At 37.6% G+C, this 15,461-nt stretch overlaps 1 protein-coding gene across 8 annotated transcripts in view; it reads left to right on the top strand.

The window, feature by feature from the left end:
* Positions 1-15,461, top strand: part of LOC106876256 (centlein-like) — a 364,862-nt gene that overhangs the window by 327,344 nt on the left and 22,057 nt on the right. For all 8 annotated transcript variants that reach the window (XM_089346011.1, XM_014924756.3, XM_014924749.3 and 5 more), the window contains 4 exons: positions 680-813; positions 5,753-5,884; positions 6,832-6,993; positions 14,076-14,173. In XM_089346011.1, the coding sequence (XP_089202137.1) occupies positions 680-813; positions 5,753-5,884; positions 6,832-6,993; positions 14,076-14,173 (526 nt within the window). The remainder of the gene's footprint in view (positions 1-679; positions 814-5,752; positions 5,885-6,831; positions 6,994-14,075; positions 14,174-15,461) is intronic.

Genomic DNA, 15,461 nt, shown 5'->3' with positions numbered 1-15,461 from the left:
GTTCCATTCAATTTAAGTGATCATTTTATTTACTATCTAGCTTAAAAGCCGCACTTCAAGTGGATTTTTAAGCTAGCTCCTGTGGAGGGCTAATTGGGCCTACTGCACAAAACTGAAGAGAGCTAAATAGTATGACTGTAATACATCTATAATGATTGTATGCCCTGGTGATGTTTGATCAGAGGTTAAAGACGGATGAGAATTAATTCTGTAATGCAATCATTCTATTGTTCCAGTCTCAGTTTGAATTCCAATTGTTGGCCAATTTGTCTCAAAGTTCTTATCTCAATGTAAAATTAATGAAGCGAATATCATTTATCTCCTGACAAAGATGGTGTGAATCAGCAACTCAAATGCTTTTAAATCAGATCCCAATACTAGATATTCAAGTACTAAATGAAGGGCTGATTTTCAATCTCAAGATTATCCTGATTCTGAAAAGATATAATATGTCTATGTAAAGCAAATGTAGACTGAGATATAGGGGTCCCAGATGGACAGAATTTCACATTTATTATTATAGATACACTTTCAAACATATCAACAGCTATTGAGAAGTTACATTCTGTTGACAATCCTAAATAAAGGTGACACATACAAGTCGATGTTAGAAATTGATTTATGAAGAAGAAATTGCTTTATTGATACTAAAATTCAAAACATCTTTTGTCCTTACCAGTGTATTTGCGAGATACCAGCACATCACCAATATCATTTACGACCAACAAAACAGGGTATACCTTCAGACCAGGGAATAGCAACCGACGTTTTGGGAAAAATGAAAAACCACGACTTTCAGAATTACTCAAACAGGTAAATATATTCTTTACATAAACTATATTTTGTGAGTATGTGTATGTATGTGATTTTTAAAAAAAAATTTCTTATGCTTTTGATGCTTTTACTCAGTTCAAACTCTGCCAAGGTCAACTTTGCCTTTCGTCCTTTCAGAGGTCGATAAAATAAGTACCAGTTGAACACTGGGGTTGATGTAATCGACTTTCCCCTCTGCTCAGAATTGTTGGCTTTGTGCCAAAATAAGAAAGAATTATTATGCTGCTATTATGTAGCTTCCCTTTTGACTAGTTTTAATTAAGCAGATCTATAGTCAAATGTAGTCCAGCTATGACCATCCAGTAATAGTTTAAAGCAGAGTATATCTTACTTCATTATAAAATATGCCCTTCATATTTTGAAGTGGTAGACACCTTGTGTTTTTGTATAGGCGCAGCATGGCTGTGTGGTAAGAAGTTTGCTTCCCAACCTCATGACTCCAGGTTCACTCCCACTGTATGGTGCCTTGGGCAAGTGTCTTCTACTATAGCCTCGGGCCGACCAAACCCTTGTGAGTGGATTTGGTAGACGGAAACTAAAAGAAGCCCATCGTATATATACATATATATCTATCATTCGCCATGATAGGTCGCTAGCCACTACACATTATTTTTTTCTCTCCTTTTTTTCTTTCCTTGTTTCTCTCCTTGTTTCTTTCTGTGTTCCTTTCTGTGGAAGAGCGTAGGCTCAAAACGTTAAAGACTTTTTCACTTCCCGAGCGTTATACTAATACATCTGTTTGTTTTCTACACCACCTGTCTTCATTTTTTTTGGTGGGGGGGGTTTGTGAATTCTCCCCCTATATATATATATATATATATATATATGTATCTATCTATTTGTGTGTGTGTCTGTGCTGTCTCCCCTCCATCGCTTGACAACCGATGTTGGTGTGTTTACGCCCCCATAACTTATTGGTTTGACTAAAATGACTGATAGAATAAGTACTAGGCTTACAAAGAATAAGTCCTGGGGTTGATTTGTTTGAAAAAAACGCAGTACTCTAGCATGGCCACTGTCAAATGACTGAAACAAGTAAATGAATAAATGAATTTCTATATAGTATCTATGTAAATACTATATACACAGCTGGCTAGCAGTAAGAGAAATTAGGATAAATTCTGACTCAGATACAAAGATATAGTTAAAGTCAACTTCAAGCAACTGAATACTGATCCTTCATGTGGATCACAGTAGCACAGGATAAAAAATGTGCAGAGAAGAGCAATCCACTACTGGGAAGCCTGGAGGCTGCACCAGGCTCCAGTCTGATCTGACAGTGTTTCTACAGCTGGATGCCCTTCCTAAAGCCAACCACTCCATGAGTGTAGTGGGTGCTTTTTACATGCCACTGGCACAGGGGCCAGAGATGGTTGGTAACAGTCACGATCAGCTGGTATTTTTTACGGCACTGGCATCGGCCACGTTTGGATGGTGCTTTTTACGTGCCTCCGGCATGGGTATTACAACTACAATTTCCATTTGATTTTCATTTTGATGTTGATGTACTTGACTCAATAGGTCTCTTCAAGCACAGCATGTTGCCCTACGATCAAAGGTACTTTTGAATGGGCTGGGGTTGGTTATGCAAAGCTGGTGTAGGATACAGCAATAAACTCATTTTATTTGCTGGGTCTTCGCAGTCACAGCATATCTCCAGAGGTCTCGGTCTTTCATCATTGCCTCTGTGAGGCCCAACTTTCAAAGGTCATGCTTGACCACCTCATCCCATGTCTTCCTGGGTCTACTTCTACTCCGGATTCCTTCAACTGTTTGGGAGTGGTACTTCTTCACACATCTCTCCTCATCCATCTGTAGTACATGATCATACCAGTGCAAACGTCTCTCTTGCACATCACATCTTATGCTTCTTATGTCCAACATTTCTCTCAGGGCATTTACACTCTGTCATGTGTGCACACTGACATTACACATCCAGCGGATCATGCTAGCTTCATTTTTTTCGAGCCTACACATGTCCTCCGCAGTCACGGCCCATGTTTCACTGCCGTAAAGCATGGCAGTTCGCACACATGCATCGTACAATCTACCTTTCTCTCAGAGCAAGAAGCCCTTTGTCACCAGTAGTGGTAAAAGCTTTCTAAACTTTGCCCACGCTATCCTTATTCTAGTGGTAACACTCTCTGAGCATCCACCCCCACTACTAATTTGGTCACTTAGGCAGCAGAAGCTATCAACTACTTCTAGTTTCTTCCACTGGAGTGTGATGGAATCTGTTTTCTGAGCATCTGTGGTATTTATCCATAACTAACAGAATAGTTTGCTGATTTAGTTTTTAGCTGTTGCTTAAACCTAATATCTCTCCAACCATGACCAACACATTTTTTATATATGTGTATTAAGATCATTATAAAACATGTCCTTTATTTGAAAGACAGTCTGGTGAGATTTGGTAGAAATTTGGTTGCTCTTTCTCTCAGGTTGAAGGATGACATGGAACTCCTGTTTTGGGTTATGCTGTGTAAGTAATATAACATGCATTGAGCTAAAATGGAGTGCTTATGCAAAAACTTAAACCTGCAATTGATACTGAACAGTTATCTCACACGTGAGTGCATTTAGCCAAGATGCTTCTCTATCTTAATTGTTTGTGAAATACTAATGTTGTTATTTAATTTTGAATCAGCCCTGATCAAGATGACCAACGATGAAAGACTTGTATTATTGGTTTCAAATTTTGGTTCAAGGCCAGCAGTTTTGAGGGGAGTGGCTAAGTCTGTTAGATCAACCCCAGTGCTCAACTGGTACTTCTTTTATTGATCCCAAAAGGATAAAAGGCAAAGTCGTCCCAGGCAGCATTTAAACTCAGAACATGAAGACAGACAAGGTGTCACTAGGTATTTCGTCCATTCTGCTAACCATTCTGCCAGCTTGCTGCCTTAGTTGCTTTATTTATTGATGCCAGAAAAATAAAAGGCAAAGTTTGAACTTACATTAGAAATAGCCAGGACAAATACCACAAGGCATTCTATCCAATATTTTAACAACTTGCCAATTCCCTGCCCTGCACATTTATTGCTATCTTCATCATTATCATCATCATCTTCACCATTTAACATCTGTTTTCCATGCTGGCATGGGTTGGACCGATTGATAGGATCTGGCAAGCTGCAGGGTTGTGTCAGACTCTAATGTCAGCTTTGGCATGGTTTTGTATAGCTGAATGCCCTTCCTAATGCCATGCCAACAGCACTAGGGGAGCTGTTGAGTAACTTGTGCATGACAGGAAAAGAACAGGGAAAACCCCCCTCAACTACATGTAGGGAGTATTTAAAAGAGAGAGAGAGAGGGAAGGAGGTAGCATTTTATTCCAAGAATTGAGAGACTGAAGTATGACAGTGGGACAAGCACAGGTGTCTTGCTGTTAAGGAGATACATGACTACCCCCTATTTGTATTATATGGGAGTAGCTGGAAAGACAGTGAAGATGGTAGTGATGGTGGAGTAGTGCAAATTCTCAAAGTACAAGAAGGTGGACATAAGAGAAGATACAGACAATGGATCAAAAGGAGTGTGGAGAAGGTAGGTAGGTTCATGAGAGTGTGAGAGGAGAGTAACAGATGGTTGGAGATAGGATCGGGCTGAATGTTACAAGTGCTGAACAAATGTAGAGGTGTAATTGATGGAAAATACTTGTATGGAGACAGGGGAAGGTGAGACAGATAAAAGTGGCTCAGGAAGGAAGATAAATTTAAAAAGAGATTTGTTTGAAATTTTGGGGCTCACACCTGTTAACAGAGTGAGTTTGTATCATAGAACCAGGGGCAGGTTCAGGTGGATTGGTACAAAAGGTGTTAAGCACTTACCAAAGAGAATATGTCATATATATATATATATATATATATATATATATAAGTTGATATGTTCAATAAATAGCACACCTTAATTTCATTAAATAAGAAGAAATATACTTCTCACACAACATTAGCTAAAACATTCACGAATCAAATCAAGGAAATTTACTTCTTTACATATAGGGTTAGTTTTTTTTTCATTTATTTAGAACATCAAACTATTATACTTACATACTGTGCCTCTCTGAAAGAGAGAGAGGGAAAAAACTACCTCGCTTGGCAACAGGTGGGAGTTGGCGGCAGGAAGGGCATTCGGCTGTAGAAACTTGCCACACGAATAGCGCTGCGCATATGTATATACATTTTAAGCCTTGTGATTGAATTTGGTGGGCGGAAGTTACTGCCGTGTGTGTTTATGTCTGTGTATGTGCTTGTGCCTCTCCGAAAGAGAGAGAGGGATATCTGGTTTGTATTTGAATATGCCTTGCACTACTAGCTATATTATAGTCACCGATATTTGAATAAAAATGTGTTTTTGTGTACCTCTATATATGAACATATTTGCATATGTGATTAGTGTTTGACTAGATTTTGTTCTACTAACTTATATTATAACCACTAATATCTGAAAGAAATTGTGTTACTATGAAATTTTATATATGTATGAACATATCTCTGTTGCATTTCATTTGCCATCTGACTGGTTTTACGTAGCTTTTTTCCCTTTAAAATTTGTGGCTCACCTGTCTAGTTGGATAGAGATGAGTCTCACACTTAGTATCCAAATAAACTGGTGAAATGGAAAAGTAAAATTTTGGAAAACCAGTACAAAATAATACTTTATTTTGCTCCTAAGCAAAATAAAATATTGAATAAATATGTAGAATTTTTAAACTTCAGTAGTTCCCATGAAACCTGAGATAATACATAATAAGCAAGCAATCAAGCAAGCAAATGTTATAACAGAACCAGCAGAGACTTCAGTGCCTCCTAGTGCAAATTATGGTTAGTGGCGCACAATATTCTTTTATATGTCAAACATAATTCATGCTAACAATTTATGTTTTAGAATGCAATGAAGATTATTGACAAATATGTTGCAGATATCGTTGTTGAAGAATTATCGTCGTACAGCCCTCAAGTCCACCACTGAAATGAAAGAGACCATTCAGCAATTGCAGACTGACCTAATTTTAGCAAATCAGAAACTAAAAGTATTACGTCAGCATTCTCAGGTTGGTTTGATAATTTTATTTTTATGATCATAATAAGCTTTTTGTATCAGGTAATCTCTCATAAGTGTTCAATTCACTTGTAATCTTCCTGTGAATGTGCATGGCTCAGTGGTTAGAGCAGCAGGTTTATAGCTGTGAGGGTTGTGAGTTCACTTTCTAGACCAGGTTGTGTGTTGTGTTCTTGAGCAAAGCACTTTATTTTATGACACTCCAGTTCACTCAGTTGTAGAAGTGAGCTGCAACATCACTGGTGCCAAACTGTATCAGATTTTTCCGTTCTCTTCGACAATATCAATGATGGGGAGAGAGGGGACTGGTATACATGAGCATCTGCTGGTCTTCCATAGTTCAATGAGGAGGACAGTAACTGCAGCAATGCATTGTAGAGTGCAGAGAGCATGGTGAAGCAAGAAAGACATCTTGGTCATCCTCTGCATCTATCTCCATCTCCAGTCATTTTGACCTGGTCTTGCCACTAGATTAAAGATGGTCATGGATGAGAGGGTGATGTTGACAGTGTGTGACCCTTCTTTACTTTAAACAAAGTTACCTCACAAATCATCAATCATTCTTAAGGATGACTAAATGGTCCTTGTTGCTCCAACAGATGAACATGTGTTCTATAAGGAAGTTAGTCGTTCAAATTGGTTTTTTTAAATTATACATAGATTTTAATTATTTTTTTCTTTTATTGGTAATGGATAACTAATTTCATTAAACCCTTTAACATTCAGATTATTCTGTCAACTGTAATGCTTATTTATTCACATTGTTTCGAATTAATCATGGATTATCTTGTAGCTCCAAGATTTCAATATTGTGATTATCTATTTTTAGAAGGACATTGTAATGTAGGTGTGAGAGGCTAGATCTAGCCAGTTTGAACGTTAAACGGGTAGAATATTTTAGCTGATTTAAATGCTAAAGGGTAAAATTATCTTTTGTAGAAGATACAAGGACTCTATGAAAAACTCCAGATGGAAAAATCGGTACTTGAGAAGGAAGTAAAAGACAGCCAAATCTTAGAAGGAAAATTTTGTATTGAGGATCTACAGAAAAAAGTATCGAACTTACAAGAATGTAAGAAGGACTTGGAGATAAAATTAAAGGTAAAGATTAATTCTGTATTTTCAGCAAATATAAAAGAGTAAATGATTTTCTAGAGAAGATAAAATGTTCTGTATAAAATAAAATATTTCTGTTTCTTCAAATTAAGCAAATTTAGTGAAATTAAGATATATGGAACATGTATGATTACATGGCGGAGAAGTTTACTTCACAACCATGTGATTCCAAGTTAAATTCCATTTCATAGCACTTGGACCAAGATGTTGGCGATATGTGGTACTAGGGAAGACCTGTCCACGAAACTGAGTGCTAGAAGAGTTGTGTCCCACCTACGTGTAACAACACACTTTTCACCACTCTACCCTAAAATATCAGGCAACAACTCCTGTTCTAATTGCATCTTTCTCTTCCTCACATTTCCTCCTCATACTTTAAGATTGTTTTCCAACCCGCTATCTTGCCCACATTGTTGTGCTCACTCTATCACTGCTCCCCACACTCCCCGCCATCACCCACACCCACTCCCTACTTTTCTAACCAGGTGCTATGCTCATATTCTTGTTACTTGTTAGTATACTCTTGCACTACACCATCTCTCTTCTGCTCTCACATACACTTTTGTTGCTTCCTACTCTCTCTCTCTCTTTCCCTTTGGTCACTCTCTCTCTCCCCAAACGGCAGCGACAACGACGATGAGATTTCAGTCTTTTCACTCCAACCATGCTGAAGCACCACCTTAAAGGGTATTTTAGTCAAAGAAATTGACCCCAGGGCTCATTCTTTGTAAGCCTACTACTATCAGTCTATCAGTCTCTTTTGCCAAACCACTAAGTTACAGGGACATAAACACACCGGCATCAGTCGTGAAACGATGGTGAGGAGACATACACAGACACAAAGACACACACATGCACACACATATATATATATGCGATGGGCTTCTTTCATTTTCCATCTACCAAATCCACTCACAAGGCTTTGGTCAGCCCGAGGCTATAGTAAAAGACACTTGCCCAAGGTGCTATGCACTGAGACTGAACCTAGAACCATGTGGTTGGGAAGCAAGTTCCTTACCACACAGCCAAGCCTGCATCCAATTCATATATATATATAATTAATTTACTAAGACCCTTGAAGGTGATGTCTGGATAAAACCCAGTCAAGGAAACCAAGAAAAGTATAAAAGGAAAAGCAATTTAAAGGCATAGCTGTGGATGTGTGGTAAGAAGCTTGCTTCCTGTCCACATGGTTTAGAGTTCTCAATCATATGGTTCCGGTTTCAGTCCCACTGCATCGAACCTTGGGCAAGTGTCTTCTACTAAAGTCTTGTGAGTAGATTTGGTAGATGGAAACTAAAAGAAGCTTGTCATGTATGGGTGTGTGTGTGTCTGTCTGTTCCCCAACCACCACCGCTTGACAATTAGTTCTGGTACATTTACATCCCTGTGACTTAGTGGTTTGGCAAAAGAAACCGATAGAATAAGTACCAGGCTTTAAAAAAAAATAAGTACTAGGGTCAATACATTTGGCTATGAATTCTTCAAGGTGGTGCTCTAGCATGGCCACAGTCTAATGACTGAAACCAAATCAAACATAAACATAATGATAGTTCTGAATATATATGTTTGTGAATTACATGAGAAAATAATGAATTTATAATTGTAATGTGGAATGACCAGTGTGAATCTTGTGTTTCATATCACTAGATTTTTATGTCTGGCATCTCAGGAAAGTGTTGGTGTATGTAGAGAAAACGTTGAATGTTAAACATATGCAACAGTGCATAATTGATGCATATAACAGCATTAAAACTGACACTGTTTGCTGGATTTTCTCATCTTGGTTGTTTATGCATTGTGATATTGACAGACTGTAATTGATGGACATGTTCTATGAATGAAGGCATTTGTTCATATTGCGTTTTATGTTCTTCCTTGCACTAGACTTATAGGAGACATATGGTGATGATGATGATGATAATGATGATAGTTATATAAATATGTATATGTGAGTGCATGAAACATTTAAGAATGCAAACCTGAATCAAACCATTAACACAAATATACATTACATACATACATACAAATATATATATATATATATATATATACACATTCATACACCCACCCACACACACACGTACATATATATAGACATATATGCATGTATATATGTATATATATATATGTGTGCGTGTGAATTGTGAAAGCATATGGCCTTGTGGTTAGTGTGTTGCACTCGCATTTGCAAGATCATGGTTTCAATTCCCAGACTGAGCGACGCTTTGTGTTCTTGAGCAAAACACTCCATTTCGTGTCACTCCAGTCCACTCAGCTGCAAATGAGTAACCCTGTGATGGACTTGTGTTCCATTCAGAGGAAATGTTGTTGGCCTGCCTACCTAGCCAGCGAATTTACATCATTTGAAAGCTACAACAATGCAAGGAAGTGCATTGTGATCAGCAGTGTATAACAACATCAGATAGTTGTAGAGCAATACAACAGTGATATATATAGATTAATGGAATGGCAAGGCAACATGAATTTCATAATCAACTTTATTAGCTTACTACTGGTTCTACTGTAAGAAGTAGTGCACTCAGTATTTAAATACTTTCCCAAATGAACACACACTTCATTTTAAGGGTTCTGAAGAAGCTATAAGTTGATTCACAGCACTCAGTTTTAAGTGTATTACTTCCTAAAGCAGAAACAGCTGTAAGCTAATGAAGTTGACTGCATAATTCCTTTTCTCTTGTCATACTGTTAATTATGATCTGTACTTGTCTAATGCTGTTTTCTAATGTATATTGAGTTCTAACTACAGGCTATTAGTATTGTTATGCCTGAAGAGACATCATAAAATACATACATCCATCCATTCATCCATCCATACATACATACATACATACTGTGTGAGTTGGATCTATTAATATAAATATCTATGTATTTGTACTTAAATATTCATCATCTGAAAGTCTCTTATCTTCTGCTTTCTCTCATTTTGCATATATACATATATCTTGTGTCTCGTGCCCAAACTATTATATTATATATAATATATCTAATTTGTTTATCCACATAATTGCCTCTACATATTCATAACCTTATATGTATGTATATATATGCGTGTGTGTGTGTATATATGTGACCGCGTGTGCATCATTGGCGATTTTCTTTCTCTGTCTTCCCTTCTTTGGATTTTTCCTATATTTCTGACAAAGATCTCCGATCAAAACGTTAAATCCTCTTTCTTTTCTTTCCTTTCTGGAGCGTCCAATAACACTGTACTTATTCCATGTCCTCGTGTTGTTTTTCGTGTTTTTTGTTGTTTTTTCTTGCCTGTTTATGTTGAAATTGAGTATATATATATATATAGTAGTGGGGGAGGGTGCACTGAAAGTGTAGCTGCTAGAATAAGAATAGTCTGGGCAAAGTTCAGAGAGCTCTTACCTCTGCTGGCGACAAAGGGACTTTCACTCAGAGTAAAAGGCAGACTGTATGACGCATGTGTACGAACAGCCATGCTTCATGGCAGTGAAACATGGGCCGTGACTGCTGAGGACATGCGTAAGCTCACAAGGAATTAAGCCAGTATGCTCCGCTGGATGTGTAATGTCAGTGTGCATACCCGACAGAGTGTAAGTATCTTGAGAGAAAAGCTGAACATAAGAAGCATCAGTTGTGGTGTGCAAGAGAGGCGATTGCGCTGGTACGGACATGTGGTGAGAATGGACGAGGGTAGCTGCGTGAAAAAGTGCCACACCCTAACAGTTGAGGGAACCCGTGGAAGAGGTAGGCCCAGGAAGACCAGGGCTGAGGTAGTGAAGCAAGACCTTCGAACATTGGGCTTCACCGAGGCGATGACTTCTGACCGAGACCTTTGGAGATGTGCTGTGCGTGAGAAGACCCGGCAAGCCAGGTGAGACCTAAATCCAAGGCCTCTGCCAGGGGTGTAGCCAGCCCACTTATGCATACCTTTCCTACATTGGACACTAAACTTCGCTTGCGAAGACTTGTTGAGGCAAGTGAAATCGAACTAAATTCAACGACTGGCACCCGTGCCAATGTCGTCTCCTTCATTGGACATGAAACTCAGCTTGCGAAGACTTATTGGGGCAAGTGAAAGCGAAATTGGGATAGCACCTGTGCCCAGCATTGCCTTTCTGGCACTTGTGCTCATGACATGTGTAAGGATTTTCGAGCGAGATCGTTGCCAGAGCCCCTGGACTGGCTCTTGTGCGGGTGGCACATAAAATACACCATTTTGAGCATGGCCGTTGCCAGTACCCCCTGACTGGCCTTCGTGCAGGTGACACGTAAAAGCACCCACTACACTCTCTGAGTGGTTGGCGTTAGGAAGGGCACCCAGCTGTAGAAACTCTGCCAAATCAGATTGGAGCTTCGTGTTGCCATCCGGTTTCACCAGTCCTCAATCAAATCGTCCAACCCATGCTAGCATGGAAAGCGGACGTTAAACGATGATGATGATGATGATATATATATAACAAAGTAAAGTTGGGGGTTACCACATAAGTAAAAATATAAGACAAAGAATTTGAAAATGCAGGAGTCTTTTAAAAGTATTTATTAACTTAACCGGTTTCGCTTATTTAAAACGATTTTCAAAGGTAAGTTATGAGGCTTTGTGTATCCTCTGTAGTGTCAAAAATTAGTTTACATAAATGTATTCAAATCAAGTGATAGAGTCTTTGACAATAATGAGAAAAAGTTTGAGGCTTTGTGTATCCTCTGTGATGATGCAAAAAATAGTTTACATAAAAACATTCACAATGATATGAAGATAAAAATTAGTTTACATTAATATATCCAAATCAAGTAATAGAGTCTTTGACAAGAAGATAAAATGTGTCTGGTTTGTCAATCTCTGGTTACTAAAGTTTTAGTCTCACTGTGAGTGGAAACCATAATTGTTTGCAGCATCTTAAATTGAAAAAAAGGTGAGAAATAACAAACCATTTATAGTTCTCAGATCTGGTTGTAGGGTCTCGCATCTGGATGGAATTTGACACTTACTACTGTTGTGATCAAAAGATGGTTCTGTTTTTGAAAAAAGGTGGCTTAGAATTGCTTTCACTTTAAAAACAGTGTGGGTGGTTGATGGCAGTCACATGATCGAAAGCTAGTTTACCATTGTTCTGATTTTGAATAGTTGTTGTGGAGCTGAGAAAGGCTTGTTTGGTGAGCTGGTTCTGTTATGGTTCAGTAGTTTTGGCTGTTGTTTTGGAGTTAAAATGTATGACTCATAAGTAAAGAATAGTGTGTATTTGTGTGTAAGTGTATGTGTGTATGTTTTTTCTGGGAAATGCGTATGTGCTTGTGTGTACATGTGTGCATGTTTGTGGGTTTTCTATTTGTGTGTGTGTGTACATATGTGTGCGTGTATGTGCATGCATGTGTATGCATATGCTGCAGTTGTCAAGGCAGTGTGTGTGTGTATATGTTTCTTATATTTATCACAGGATGTATATATTATGTATGTATATGTGTGTTATATTTGTCAAGGTGCTGCATGTATACATGTGTGTGTTACATTTGTCAGGGTGGTGTGTATGTGTGCATGGGCATGTGTATTTGTGTGTGTGTTGCATTTGTTAGAGCATGTGTATGTCTCTGTGTATACATGTGTATGTGTTGCATTGGTCTGGGCAGTTTGTCCATACACATGGGTGTGTGTGTGTGTCTGTATATGCATGTGTGTTATAAATGTGTGTATGGGCATGTGTATGTGTGCGTTATATTTGTCAGGGCACTGTGTGTATTCATGTATGTGTGTGTTACATTTGTCAGGGTGATGTGCATGTATGCATTTATGTGTGTGTGTATGTGTATGTTTGAGTGTTGCATTTGTTAGGGTGATGTGTGCGTGTGCATGTGGGTATGCATGTGTGTGTTTTTTGTATTTATCAGGGCGGTGAATGTGTGCATGTGTGGATATATTTATGTAAACTAATTTTTATCTTGTGTCTGGGGAGAGTCATTTTCTTTTTGTGCCTTATAATTTACACACGAATTCGCATAAAGAATCTTGCAAACCAAATCCAAAAACGAAATTTTTATCTTCTTGTCATTGTAAAACATTTTATTATCTTATCTGAATGTTTTTATGTAAACTATTTTTTGACTCATCACAGAGGATACACAAAGCCTCAAACTTTTTCTTCTCATTGTCAAAGACTCCATCACTTGATTTGAATATACATTTATGTAGACTAATTTTTGATGCCACAGAGGATACACAAAGTCTCATACCTTACTTTTGAAAATCTTTCTAATATAAGTGAAACCAGTTAAGTTAATAAATACTTTTAAAAGACTCCTGCATTTTCTGATTCTTTTCCTTATATATATAAGCAATATCACATAACACACCATTTCTGTTGCACTTTGGTGAATCTCATCATATGCAAACTCTGCGGTGCTCTTTACCTTGGAGAAACAGGGCAATGCCTTTGGGATCGCTTTCGTGAACACAGAAGCATAATGCTTCATATGTTAGGCCAACCTGTCACCACCCACTTCAACACTGTGAATCATTCTATTAAAGATTTATCAGTGTGTGGTATGGCCTGACACCACAGATCCCCCTTCTCTATGAAACGAAAGTAGCAACGTCTCATATTTGATCTTCGCACTATGTCCCCAACAGGTATGAATGAACGTTTTTCCTTTCATCCTTTCACTTCCTCTCAATTATTTTGTACCCTTTTTAATCCTCCTTCCACACTCTCTCTGCAACGTTCCCATATTTACTTATCTCTGCTCTCTCCATTACCCTTTTCCTTTTTGCACACCCTCTCCTATAACTTCTGTTTCACGTTAGCTGCCCATGTTATTCTGCATCCATTATCAGTTGCAGCCAGTTTTTCAAGCTGAGAGGATGTAAACTCTGTTTGACTTTTTTCTCCTTTTCTTCTCTTTTTCTCTGCCCCCTTGCAAAGGATTGAATCCAAAATGTTGAATATTCCACTCCTCACGGAAAGTTCACTGTAACCCTTTCACTTTTTACCATATTTTTTCAAGCCTTGCTGACACAGAACTATCTGAAAATTACCTGATTATTATATATATATAATACATTTATGCATGCTTTCTGCTTCCAGAATTATTCCACTGAGATGATCAGACTAGCATCTCTTAATAAAGTCACACAAACTGACAATGAAAATACTCACAACCAAGTGAAGAGTCTTACTAGTCGGTAAGTGAAGTAGTTTTTAATTAGTTACTGTTTCTCTAAAAAAAAAATTATGGAAATAGATACATGTATCACTGCATGATTGGGTATTTTGCTTCTCGATTATGTATTCTTTTGAGTTCAATCCTCATACATGGCATCTTGGCACCTTTGGCAGGTGTCTTCTATAGCCTCAAACTAACCAAAGCCTTTTGAGTGAATTTGGTAGGTGGCAACTGAAATAAGACCATTTAACCTCATAGCCAGTTGAGCTATGAGGTTAATATAATTGACCAGCCTTCTTACAAAGTTCAGTCCTTGTGCCTGTAGAAGAAAGAAATTATTCACCCACTGAATTGTATGTATGTTAGCTTTGTTGTATTAGTTTGTACAATCTAATTGATATTACAGTTTTATTCATGGAAAGGGATATTAATAAACTACCTTTCCGTTATTGTTTGAATTTTGGTAAACATATTCAAAAATATGGTTAAATGCAGTTTCATACCACATAGGTCCTAAATGTTTCCTTCATGTCAAATTGTGACCTCTGACTTGCATATTGTAGTATCATTGTTGTCCATCTTATAAGTTTTGTTTCAAATCTTAGAAGAGTGAAATTATCTTTTTATCTTTTATGATGGCCAGCTACATCATAATATTTATATTTTATCAAAACAAAAAACTGTATTTTAGAGCTTACGTTAAAAATAAACAGCTGCTACTGATTGTGGGAGATCCAAATTAGGAATAGATCTTCCAGATAATATATCAACCAATCTTATCAGTTTGTCATACCTAAAAGCCTTAAGTGAAATTGCATCCTGGATTAAGACATCCAAATTACTAATTCTGGTCAAAAAAGTACCAGGCGACAAACCAAAATTTTAATTTATTAAAACTTTTTAAATTTGGAATGCAATAGAAAAGTAAAATTGATTTTTAGTGGTATTGTGAATATTCTTGATATGTTTCATTATTTTATCTCCTCAGTAAAGCATAATATAGACATATTCATTTTTATTAAACCCCCTTGACCTTTGCTGCAGAGCATAGATGACTTGAGTGATCTTGTGCTTAATTTAAAACTCATTGTTTATTATTATTAATATTTGTAGGGAGTAAAGTAGCAAACTGGCAGAAATGTTAGTGCCAGGAAAAATGCTTAGCAGAATTTTGTCCATCTTTACATTCTAAGTTCAAATGCCACCGAGGTTGACTTTGCCTTTCCTCCCTTTCGGAGGTCAATAAAATAAGTAGCAGTTGAGCAATGGGTTTGATCTAATCAACTTATTCCCTCCCACCGAAATTG

The sequence above is a fragment of the Octopus bimaculoides genome, chromosome 2 (genome assembly GCF_046866305.1).
Source record: "Octopus bimaculoides isolate indiv1 chromosome 2, ASM4686630v1, whole genome shotgun sequence".
NCBI lineage: Eukaryota > Metazoa > Mollusca > Cephalopoda > Octopoda > Octopodidae > Octopus > Octopus bimaculoides.
The sequence above is the reverse complement of the archived record's forward strand: the minus strand, read 5'-3'. Positions and strand labels throughout refer to the sequence as shown.